Source organism: Panthera onca, chromosome A1 (genome assembly GCF_046562875.1).
Source record: "Panthera onca isolate mPanOnc1 chromosome A1, mPanOnc1 haplotype 2, whole genome shotgun sequence".
NCBI lineage: Eukaryota > Metazoa > Chordata > Mammalia > Carnivora > Felidae > Panthera > Panthera onca.
Genome location: NC_138339.1, coordinates 95,726,127 through 95,738,301, shown reverse-complemented (window position 1 = coordinate 95,738,301; position 12,175 = coordinate 95,726,127). Strand labels below are relative to the sequence as shown.

The following is a 12,175-nucleotide window of genomic DNA, read 5'->3' as shown; positions in this document are numbered from 1 at the left end:
ATCTGTCACGTGTTCTATTGATCCATCTATTTATGTCCCAGTGCCATGCAGTTTTCATTACCTTAGTTTTGTAATTTAGAACTCTTGGTAGGTTAGGTTGCCCCTGCAAGACTTCTTTTTTTAACCTCATGTCCATGTCTCCAACTTATAGGAATGCTTTTAGTATTTTCTCATTGAGCAGTAGGTCCCTAATGGTTTTTTACTTCATGAAGACCCTTTTCAATTCCCACGTAAAATGATTCTTGCCCCATTGTCTGTATAGTAGGTTGTGTCAAACTTTAGACTGCCTTGTGAAAGGTCTCAAGCTCCAAAGGCCTTCCTTATATTGGGCAGACATTGTCTCCCAGTGGCTTCCCCTCATTTGCCTTCTGAAACAACAGAAGAGGGGAACAGTCTCATTTACCACAGCCTTTCGGACTTCTGTGGGTCTCCTTGAAAGTTTCTCTCTGCTTTACAGCACTGGAGTTTAACAAATGTCATTTGTTCTACCAGTGGAGAGATGAGCAGCTGAAAGTCTTTCAAAGACCTGCTGAGCACAGAAAGGTGGGATTGTACTCCTCGGCATGCTTATGCTCCACCAGCAATCTGCTAATTGCTGATGCATCAGGGTTTCTAGATGCTTCCTTGCCCTCACATTCCTGAAAACTGCACATAGAGAGCTGTCCCCTACACTGCAGTATGGCTCTTGTAGGGAGAATTCCACACTTATGACCCAGAGTGAGGCCATCTGACTCACATTTCTTACTGTCTTTTGAATTTTACTCTTGGCTTTAGACTTCTCACATAGATCAGTCATAGTACTGATGAGGCTAACATCCCTCTTACCTAAGCACCAACAACTTGCTGTGATTCCATGTGTTGTGTAATCACTTACCTCAGTTTGGATATTCTGTGAATCTGGGTCCTACTGCAAACTACACTTTGAATAAATCATGTGGGTTCGGTTGCAGTGATGATGTTTTTGTTTCTGCAATTAAAAAAATTATCATCTGTGGAAGAGTGCCACTCTTCAGATTTCAAATTCCAAATTTTTAAGTCTTTATTGGGTGGGGCCTGGGTGGTTCAGTCGGTTAAGCGCCCTACTTCTGCTTGGGTCATGATCATGTGGTTCGTGAGTTTGAGCCCTGTGTCAGGCTCTGTGCTGACAGCTTGGAGCCGGGAGCCTGTTTCAGATTCTGTGTCTCCCTCTCTCTGCTGCTCCCCTGCTCACACTCTGTGTTTCTCTTTCTCTCTCTCTCTCTCTCTCTCTCTAAAAAAAAAATAAACATTAAAAAAAAGTTTTTATTTGGCTACAAAGCAAGGAAAGCTAATATGAGGAATTTTATGGCATTCAAGTGATGAGGTCAGACAAGTAAAAAAGACATGGAGATAAACCATTTGTATGTGAGATTTTTTGCTTTGTTCTTGGTGCTGGAGCATAAGATGACAACTTGTCACCAATAAAACGCTATGACATTTCACATCATTTTCGTGCTCATGCCTAGTGCTTTTATTTCACAGATGCAATGAGGGCATCGTGCATATCTATCAACTCTGCATGACCTGTTCACATACTGAAAGCAGGATCTGATCCCATATTCTGACTTCAATACCGTGTAGACCTTTATTCTTTAAATGAGTGGTGAGACATAGGATGCAGTTGATTATATACATGGAATTCTTTCCTTGACAAACTTCCTAAAACTTCAAGGCAAACACTTCCCCCAAATCAGTATTTTTGGTATTTAACAATCTCATTGTTATGAAATGAAGCCAGCATGTTTTATCCCTTCTCTGAAACTAAAATTTCCTCACCTAGTCTTGCTAGATGCCCCTCAGGCTTCAGGGTAACAGGGTCTGGGCACACAAGTGATTGACAGACATTTATTTCATGAGTGAATGAAGTTAATTCAGTACAGGCCCAAGTATGCTTACTGAGACAATAATTTTACAGCTTATTATAATTAGCATACATTTAAAACATCTCTTTAGTCATCAAATCAAATAAGATAAGCAATACATCCACCCCAGAATAATATGCTAGATATTAGTCAGGAATTACATTCTTAATCATAGGACGTGGGTTTTCATTAACTAACTGAAGCATAATTAGTTGTCTGTGAACATGTGGCTCATTGATCCTCTGTGCATCTAAAGATAGTGCTTGTGGAGGGCTGGGTCAGGTGGTAGGTTCTGAAATACGACCAATAACATCTGAGCAGTCTCCAGCGGTCTCTTCCAGACAGGGCACTAAATAGCATATACACAAATAGACCCAGTCTGCTCCCCTCCTCTGTCCCCTTCTTTCTGAGGAAGACCGGGGGGGGGGGGGGGGTGTTCACGTTTAGACGTGGCGGGGGAGGGCATTGTTACTTTGTACATATTTCCTGCTTTTAAAAACTTTTTGATTAGTTTGTTTTTTGAATCAATGATGCTTTTTCCTTCTTCTGATTCTCCATGGTGTTCTCTAAGGCAGGTGAAATAAATCTACAGAAGTAGGAGTGACCTGAAAAAAATCTTTGATTCAAACACTTTTGTAGTACATTTGTTAATAACAAACACAAAGAAAAACAAAAACAAGCAAACGGATTAAAAAAAAAAACAACAAAAAAAAACCTTCTTCTGAGAATGAGCAGGAAGGGTATTGTACTATTGTTTTCGCTGACCATTATCCAAAGGCAAGATCTCCAGGGAACAGAGCCTGGCATTAGCACTCAGATTAGGAATTCCTTAGTAAGGAGCCTATCTTGTAACTCTCTCCAAAGCCTCTCCAAATAGAGGCTGAAAAAAAGAGCACTTGTGTAATTTACTTGCATACATGCTCTGGGTCATGCTATCAAGCAGATCAAGAGAATAGAAAAGAGGCACAAACTACTTCAGTTCCCCGGCAAGTTCTGAGAGCTCTCTGTTCAAATCCAGCAAGTCTGTATGTGTTTAAATGGTTGGGCTGTTGTAAGCCCGCTGCCACTTAGATACCACTACCAGCCTTTTATCTTAATCTACATGGGAGATTTAGAAACAGAAACTTTGGGGATTTTATTTGGCAATTAGAACTTGCTTTTCTTGCTTGGACTAAACTTGCTTTACAAGATATTGTCTTCTAGGGGTGCCTAGGCTACTCAGTCGGTTAAGTGTCTGACTCTTGATACCAGCTCAAGTCATGATCCCAGGGTTGTGGGACAAGCCCCGCATCCGGCTCTAACCTGACAGTGAGGAGCCTGCTTTGGATTCTCTCTCTCTCTCTCTCTCTCTCTCTCTCTCTCTCTCTGCCCCTTCCCTGCTTACTCTCTCTCTCTCTCTCTCAAAATAAATAAACTTAAAAAAATATTTTTTAAAAGGTATTGCATTCTTTAGGGCTCTTCTGTTTCTATAACTTGACTGGCTTTTGTATGATGGCCATGTACAAAATCATCACTCACCTTAAGTTTCCACTATGCTGGATCTGCTAATTAGATATTAGGATCTGTGGTATTATAGATTGGCTTAACATCATCTTAATCCAGAAATGCCCTCTTAGGCAGAAATTGGTAAAATAATATATTCTTGCAGACTCATTAACCACAAAATTAGTCTGTTTTCTGAATTTTAAAAAAAAGTTTGGTTCAGTTCAGGAGCATTCTGGAAGGCATATATTGGACAAAGTTGACAAAGGTAAAAGTGATTTGATTAAGTAATCTTAGTGGACCATAAACATTTTGTAGAATTGGGCTTGCTAACTCGGTGGTCACCAAAAGGGAAAAATAAGTTATTTGTTGTGAATAAAAAATGTTCAGTCACTCCAGGATTGACATATGATGAGTTGTTTAGCGTGTGACCCGGTATTTAAATTAGTTTTTCTTTTGTGTTTAGATCCTTCTCTGGAATTAAAGGACTCCAGCTGAAAGTTAACCTCCAACCCAATGACAATTACTTTTTCTACGTGAGAGCCATCAATGCATTTGGGGCAAGCGAGCAGAGTGAAGCTGCCCTCATTTCCACCAGAGGTACTTCTTTTTCATACACACACAGAGAACTATTTCCAAGCATTTCCATTTCTTTCCTTCTAACACCTAGAGAAGACACTGTAGAAGACTACCTCTTAAAGCTCCAACCTCTTGGACTAGGTTCTTGGCATGAGGACCCAACATTGGTTAAAGACCAAGATATTTCTTTTAGATTTCTGGTTTAAGAAGTTCTCAACTTGGCTACCCATCAGCCATCAGTCAGGGTACTTAAAAAAGACCGATGTTGGGCCCCACTCATGGAGACTCTGATCTGATTGATCTGGAGATGCATATGGGCTCTGACATGTGTTTTTAATCCCCCCAGATGATTCTTGTTTGGCTCTCAATGTGCTATAATTAGTGGGCATGTTTTAAGTGTGTGTTAGGGACAGTGGGATGGGGATATTCTTATTTTATTACACTGTAAACTCTATGAGCAAGCTTCCAGTCTCATTCTTCTGTTTATTTCTGGTGCCTAGCACATAGTTTGTGCCAATTAATGTTTGTTGAATAAATGAGTGAATAACTCAAGGAAGTGATAAAGCTGTTCAATGATATTTTGGAGAAAATAGCCAAATGATGCCAATAAAAAAATACTTGGTTGTTCTCAATTATTGTGAAAAGTGAGAGATGCAAAGGTGATCATTTTCTTATCTTACCCTAGACCCAAAGATGGCAGAAGATTGAGGGCGGTATATCAAGTGATTTGCTTAACCAGCAAAAACTTGTGCACATGCCTTGTTTGTGATGTGGTCAGGGCCAGCCTGATGTTTACAGGAGAGGACATGAGGGCTGCCTTCCCAGAAATATTTCCCTTCCAGTCCTAATATGGTGCCTGGATCTTCCACTGTTAGAACCACTCCCTCGGCTGACACGAGTGCATCTTCAGACTTTCATGTGCGCGTGAATCTCCCGAGGAGCCTGAGAAAATGCAGATTTTGGTTCAGGAGGTCAGGACGGGCCTGAGCTTCTGCATTTCTAGCCAGTTTCCAGGTGATGTTGCTGGCCAGAGGAGCACATTTGCATAGCAGAGGGAGCTCGACTATGCGAGGCGCACCGCAGCACCAGGTGCAGGCACGTGGTCATTAGCACTCACCCAGGCCTTGTTTGTCATGGATGAGATTTCCAGCTTGTGGATCTCAAGACACTGAGCAGGGCATTTTGATGTCAGGGGAGAGGGAGACTGCAGTCTGAAATGTGGGGCTTGGCCCAGGGACAGCACTTACTATTGTGGTCATCTTATAATCTTATGTTCATAACTGCAATAGGAACCCGATTTCTTCTGTTGCGAGAAACGGCTCATCCTGCCCTGCAGATTTCCTCAAATGGGACAGTGATCAGCTTCGCTGAGAGGAGACGGCTGACAGAGTAAGTTGAGTGTTCTGAGAGGGGTGTCGCCCTGGTGTGGCCTTGCCTGCGCATGTTCTTGGTTTAATGGACATACCTGGGAGTATAGTATCGAATATCATCACGAGCACAGCCATACGGTTCAGGTACGGCTCATCACTAGGGAGAAAGTGCCAGTAGTTCCTAAGTTGGAGTAAGTGTCAGTATTTGTATTGCAAACACAAGCACAGATGGTTTTGCTTAAAACATAGGCTGTTTTCAGGTACCATCACTGATTTAATGAAAAAAAGAGTCTAGGCTAAATTCTTCTGTTATTTTCAATAGCAGACCAGGTTTTGAAGAGAGGAGAATGACATTTTGTTGAGTTTCTGCTTCTGGCCACAGGGAGGACTTTCAGAGTTTCAGACTTTCTTGTCCCTCCCCACCCAGGAGCTCCCAGAAAAAGGAGTACTAAAGAGCCAAAAGCCAAGGGCCCCATGGGGAGACTGATCTGCAATTTGCTTGCGATCTCTCACGGTCATTGTGAGGGGCAAATGGTCAAATGGGAGAAAGTATGTGAAGGCTTTTGAAAAGTGTAAAACATGTGAGACCCAGGCAGCTGTTGGCGTGGATGTGCCTCCCACATGGCTGCCGGCAAGCCCTCAGTCCCTCACGGTGGCTGCCAGCAATGTCCTGTGTGGTGTTCCCTTCTGGTTGCTGTTCACCGTATTCACTACGGCGCATGGCCCAGCTCAAGTGCTAGCTGCTCCTGGAAGTCTTCTCTGGGCCCCAGTGCCCTTTGATCTTACCTGTGAAAAGGTCTGAGCGCAGGTGGATTGTTTGTTAGCCACTCTGTCTTGAATAATCCTCAAGGAGCAGCCCTGTATTCTGCATCTTTGAATTCCCAGAATCTAGCATGGGGCCTGGAATGTTGTAGGTGCTAAAAAATACACAAATAAGTGAATTCAGAGGAAAAAAAAGATTTAAGAAATAGATTGGGCTTTTCTTTTTCTGATTTTTCAAAAAATCAAAAAGAAAAGAAATAGACTGGAAGTTGGTTAGAGTTCATAGATGGTAATTGATGGTAACTGTAATGTATTTCATAGACCTTTATTTATTATTAACCTGAAAATTAGCTCATAAATATCAGGCAGCCAGGTTTTGCTCAGAGAGCAAGGGCCTGTCAGTATCCACCTCTTTGAAAGGAGGTTGTTGGGTAAAGACACGAGAAAGTGAAATACATTCCTTTGCATTAATCATTTTCTCATCTGTTAAAAAGGAGAGGGTGCTGACTGAATATTAACACTGCTTAAATTAAAAATGCTTCCTTGCTGTCTCAGCCATTTCAAAGGAGGATTGAGTACTTCATGCAAACAAGGTCACCCATCAGCAGTTGAAAGTGCTTGGGTTCATTTTACGGTGCCTGTTACAAAAATAGCTAAGGTGAGACAAAAGGAGACCTTTCAACAACCTCTCAGGTGCCCCTACTACAATCCAAAGAGGCCAGAGTCCCAAAGACTGTTGACCACAGCTTCTACAAATCACACTCATCACTCCTGATCAGTTCTACACTCTGCTCTGGCCCTCACCGGCTGTCTTGCCATTTAAGAGCTGCACCTCATTTGGTCTCTGTGCCCAGTAAGGTCAGCAAACACTGGAACTCATTGTTAAAGAAGATTTTGGAGACTCCTCCCCTACGTTCTCCTCCTTTTCTTCGTCTTCTCTTGATGTTTTGGAAAAAAACTTTGCAAGTTATGTTCTCTTGGACCTCCCCACCTTCCTCCCTTGTATTTCCTCACTCTCCCTGAAAACAGAGATGGTGCCATGTCTTTTTTTTTTTCCCTGCCATTATTCTAATTATTTCCTGGCTCTTAGCTCCTTCAAGAGATGCAGTATACTATACATGCATGGTGTATGTGGCAGCAGAAATGTGTTGAATGCATGTTGAAAATTTGTGCAGTTCTGTGGCAATGAGCTCAAAGTTGGGGGCACAATGGACAACAAATGTCTCTAGTCAAATTCCAGCAGTTTCCAAGGATAGAATCCTGCCTAAACTGTGTGCAACTGTGTGAATGTGGATGTTTAGGAGATCAAAGCTGGTGATACCTGTGCTAGGCTTAAGTGATCCATTTTGTCTGCAGAATCCCCTCAGTGCTGGGTGAGGAGCTGCCTGCCTGTGGCCAGCATTACTGGGAAACCACAGTCACAGACTGCCCAGCTTACCGACTTGGCATCTGCTCCCGTTCAGCTGTGCAGGCTGGTACCCTGGGACAAGGGGAGACTTCGTGGTACATGCACTGCTCTGAGCCACAGAGGTAAGCTGGAGCCTTGCTTCCCTTCTTGGTCAAAGTGTCATGAGTTAATGTGTAGGCAGAGTTCTCTGAGGCACCTAACAAATAGTATCCTACTTCCCTGTCCAAGTCTGAGCCGACAAAGAAAGAAAACAAAAGAGTCAAACATATGAAGACTAAACTGTTAGTCTGATTACTGAGGAAGCCAACTTTAGTGAATGTGATTCATACCTGAGGGAAAGGAGATTTCTTACATTGAACCCTATTAATAGATTTCACCCAGCCATGCCACCTTCCCCACCCTGCATGGCAGAGTTCGCCCCTGGAGAAACAAAAAAGGAAGTATGTTTCATCAGTAAGCTCATTCTCCAAAGATAGTGAGGAGAGACCTCTATGCCACGCATGGCCAATTTCTCCTTCTAAACTCACCTGAGGGTGGAGGAGGTGACAAGGGTAGTACTAAAAAGCTTCCTCCCCAGAGGAATCAACAGGAGTGAGAAAAGAAGTGAGTCCCCGATACCCCTCTCATTGGTCCATATCAGGAATTGGCAAACTATAGCCTATAGGTCAAATAGGACCACTGCCTGTTTTTGTAAAATTTTACTGATAGTATTATTGGAATACAGTCATGCTCATTCGTTTACATATTGTCTGTGGCTACTTTTGCATGTCAATGGCAGAGCTGACTAGTCATAACAGCAACCAGTGACCCCCAAAGCCTAAAATATTTACTATGTGGCCCTTTACAGAAAAAGTTTGCTAACTGTATTAGTTGTAGTTTTGTTTGGTTGGTTACTATGTAAACACCATAACCTGTGTTAGTCTCAGAGAGATGAGGCAAGCATGGAATGATCTGAATATGCTCACAGGGTGGTCTTTATTAGAAACCTGACTTTAGTCCTGGCCCCATCCTTGATTAGCCTCCTGTTGGCTACTCACCAGGAGTCAGTGAACCCTTTGAGCATACCTAATAGACCTCATCTATCTTGTCAGGGGACAGGGATGCCTGGTCTGCTACATTTTTGGGTTGTGAGGATCACATGAAGTCAGGTACAGGGGAGAGTCTTGAAATTGTAAAGTATCAGGAAAATGTGAGGCATTATTCAAATGTAATGCTTTAAAAAGGAAGCCTTCAGTGCTCACAAGTTCCCAGAAAAAGGCCCACAGATTGGGATTTTGCATATCTCTGGCTGCACATTCCTCCCTGTATCCTATTTGACAGAGTTTGATTTTCTGACATGGTTCATAAGGACATTATCTCCAAGAGCTATTTAAAGTCACATTTCATCAAGTCAGAGCAATTATGATAATTGATGTTCATTGCTGTGCAATGCTTAAGGGCCTAGCCCCTGCCTGGAGTTTAAAATCTCTCAAACCCAGAAATTATAATGAGTAGATTTAGAGCTGGAACCAGATATTGATTTCATGAACCAGATATTGATTTCATGAAAATTTCCTTAGGCACTTGAATCTTTTTATTTATTTATTTTTTAACATTTTTAAAAAAAGTTTATTTATTTTGAAAGAGAGAGAGAGAGAACATGAGCTAGGGAGGGGCACAGAGAGAGAGAGATCTCAAGCAGGCTCTGCAGGGTCAGCATGGGACCCTGATGCAGGGCTTGAACTTAACTAATTGTGAAATCATGACCTGAGCTGAAATCAAGAGTCAGATGCTTCACTAACTGAGCCACCCAGGCGCCCCAACACTTGAATCTTTGAAACCCCAAAACCATAGATTAGCCTCCAGTAACAAATTTCTAGACTCTAGAAAACATAATTGTATCTTGTCAACAGGTTCAACAAGTTTGGTCTTCGGCTCTTTCAGGCCCAGGGTAGGCTCTGTGGGTTCCGGGAGGAAGAGTGTGCCTGTCTGTGTGGTCACAGCACAGAGAAGTCAAGCCTTGAGTGCCTTCATTTCATGTTTCAAATAGAGCACCCCACCTTAAGGCACTGTGATAACCACTGTGGCAGACCCCTCTCTGTTTCACTTTTCTGGCTTCATGATTTTAAACCCAACTGTATTATTCTTGATACTACTTGGGTAGAATCTAAGGTTTAAGATATTATAGGTGGAAAGGAGAAATGGAGAGGGTCTGAGGACACAGAATCAACTGGACTTCTTCCTGCCCACTCCTAAACTTTCTCCCCTAGTTCACAGCCTTTTCACCTCCTCCACCACAGCTACCATGCCTGTACCTTCCAGGGCGAGGTCTGCACCCATGCCACACTATCCTGTGTGTTGCAACTGGCAAATATTTCTAGAATATCATTTCCATCATGTCCCTTGTGTTTTTGCTCAAAAATCTACAAACATCTACAGTTTGTAGATGGGACAACAGTCAAGACAGGAATCCAGGAATAATATGACCAGGAAGGGGGAAGGATGAGGAGACCCAAGGGGAGTAAACCATCACGACCAAAAGGGGCTGGACTCAGTCTTGGCCAGTAGTGAGATTCACAGAGGTAGGCCCACCGGGACGTGGGGGCCCCAGTAGAGCAGTTCCAGAGTTACACGGGTATCTAGAATCAAGTTTCGATCTTTGTTCGAAAGACACCAGCAGTCCCAAGAAGGGGCAGGCAAAAGCTGGGCAGGGAAGAGAGCTCCAGTTAGACAGGCTTGGTTTCAGGCCAGAGTGGAGGCTAGAGAAGGAACCGATATGCTGGATAGGAAATGGAGGTGGAAGCAGGGCAGGGCAGGGCAGATTCCAGGCCCTGCAGAACTGGTGGAGCCAAGGCTTTGAGGAATGTCTCTCCCTCCTTGGCCTCTATGGTGGGGACTAGCTCAGGGACTGATGGGGCTGGGCCTGTGAGCACCAGGGGCCTTGGGGAAAATAGCTCAGTAGGGCATTCAGAACTCTCTAGACCAGTGGTGTGCAATCAAAAATTCTATGAAGATAGAAAAATGGTGTCACAGATGGCTTTTGAACACTTGAAATATGGCTACGAGGACTGCAGAATTGGACATTGAATTTTATATCATTTTAATTTTAATTTAAGTGGCCACATGTGGCTAGTGGCAATTGTGATGGACAGGGCAGGTCTAGTTCCTGGCCCCTGACTTTACTTATTCATGTTATATCCTCACAGTCACTCACATGTCCTCTCCGAACCTGTCGGACAGATGGTGCTGTTCTCTATGACGAATGGGCTTATTCTGCCACCTCGTCATTGCTTCTGCTGTCCCTGCTGGTTGGATCCCCTTCCTCTTTCCCACCTATGTCCAGTTCCAACTGTTCCTTTTTGCTAAATATGAGCTCATCTGCTCCCAAAGCCTTCTGTAAGAGTCCCAGCCTACACTGCTGTTCCCAGTCACTGCCACTTGCAACCTTGGTTTTCTCTGTGGCTTCCAGGGCTTCCTGAGCTTCTTATTGTTCTGTGAGATCTCTCATTGGCAAGACATTGAAAAGGTCCTTTATCACTGTGTACGCCTTGCTTACTTTCACATCCCCGTGAACCTCTGCCGTCTCACATGGTGTTTATTCCGCAGGGAAGTTGCTAGCTTCCCATTCCCAAAACACACCTGTACTCAAGCTTCTGGGCCCTTAACACTGACGTCATAGGCCTTAAGGGTCCTTGCTTTCTCTGCCACACCAGTGCCACTGTGTTTCCACTCCTCAGACCATCCCCACTGATCTTTCCCTCATCACTTCTGTCTCATTTTTTCCCTTCTCCCACTTTCAGGGCCCCAGCCTCTGCTTCTAAGACTCCCAGGAGAAAACACCAAACTTGGGTTACTTTTTGCCCAGAGCAATTTAGCCTCTTCTGTTGAGCGATTTCCCCTTCCTAGCCTGCTCTTGGACCTGTCCTTTCACAACCAAACAGGTCCATTAAATGTGTTTATAAACACTTTACCAATCTCTGCCCTGAGACGGAGCCTCACCCATAGCCCACTTTTAAGTGATCAACAGAGTTTTCCTCCCTGGTCAGGAGGGTCTGGGTTCCCCAAGGGCAAGAACAGTACTCTGTGGTCCTTCGTAGCCCCCAGAGGGCCTAGTAAAGTGCTGGACTCACAGACATGCCCAGTGAATACTTGTTGAGTTGAATTTACTTGAATTGAAGAGAGAAATTAGAGGCAACACACCTGAGCTGCAAGCCTGCAAGAAACATTCAGAAGACAAAAAGGAAAGTTGGTCTGGGGCAGGGGGGGGCATATACAAAGGATGAAGTTGGGCAAAAATAATGAAATTTTTCTTAAACTTCATAAAGGCCCTTATGTAAGTTACTTAAAAATTTTTTAAACTGTAAAAGTAATACATTTTATGGAAGGCAAGCCTGCAGTACTTTTAAAAATACATGGCAGCCTCAAAGGAGTTTTATTCAAAAGAATGACACACCATGAATGCGGTAGTTAAAACATGTGGGCAGCTGGGAAAGAATTAGAATGTTGAGAAAAATCACAAGGGAGGCATATGCTGGTTATTCTGGGACCGCCTCCTAATGTAGAAGGAGCAAAATTATTAAAAGTGTTTGTCTATTGAGATGAGCTATGCATTTTAGCATCTAGGAGGGATCTGGTTAAAGGAATTGGGATAACATTATTGCAACTCATTATTGTGTAGTGAAATTAATAACTGAAAAATTAGTTATCACCAAGTG

The 12,175-nt window shown here is 43.3% G+C and overlaps 1 protein-coding gene across 1 annotated transcript in view; it reads left to right on the top strand.

The window, feature by feature from the left end:
• CMYA5 (cardiomyopathy associated 5) overlaps positions 1-12,175 on the top strand; it is a 97,233-nt gene that overhangs the window by 84,175 nt on the left and 883 nt on the right. The window contains exons 10-12 of the mRNA XM_078448560.2: positions 3,829-3,962; positions 5,231-5,330; positions 7,430-7,603. Coding sequence (XP_078304686.1) covers positions 3,829-3,962; positions 5,231-5,330; positions 7,430-7,603 — 408 coding nt within the window. The remainder of the gene's footprint in view (positions 1-3,828; positions 3,963-5,230; positions 5,331-7,429; positions 7,604-12,175) is intronic.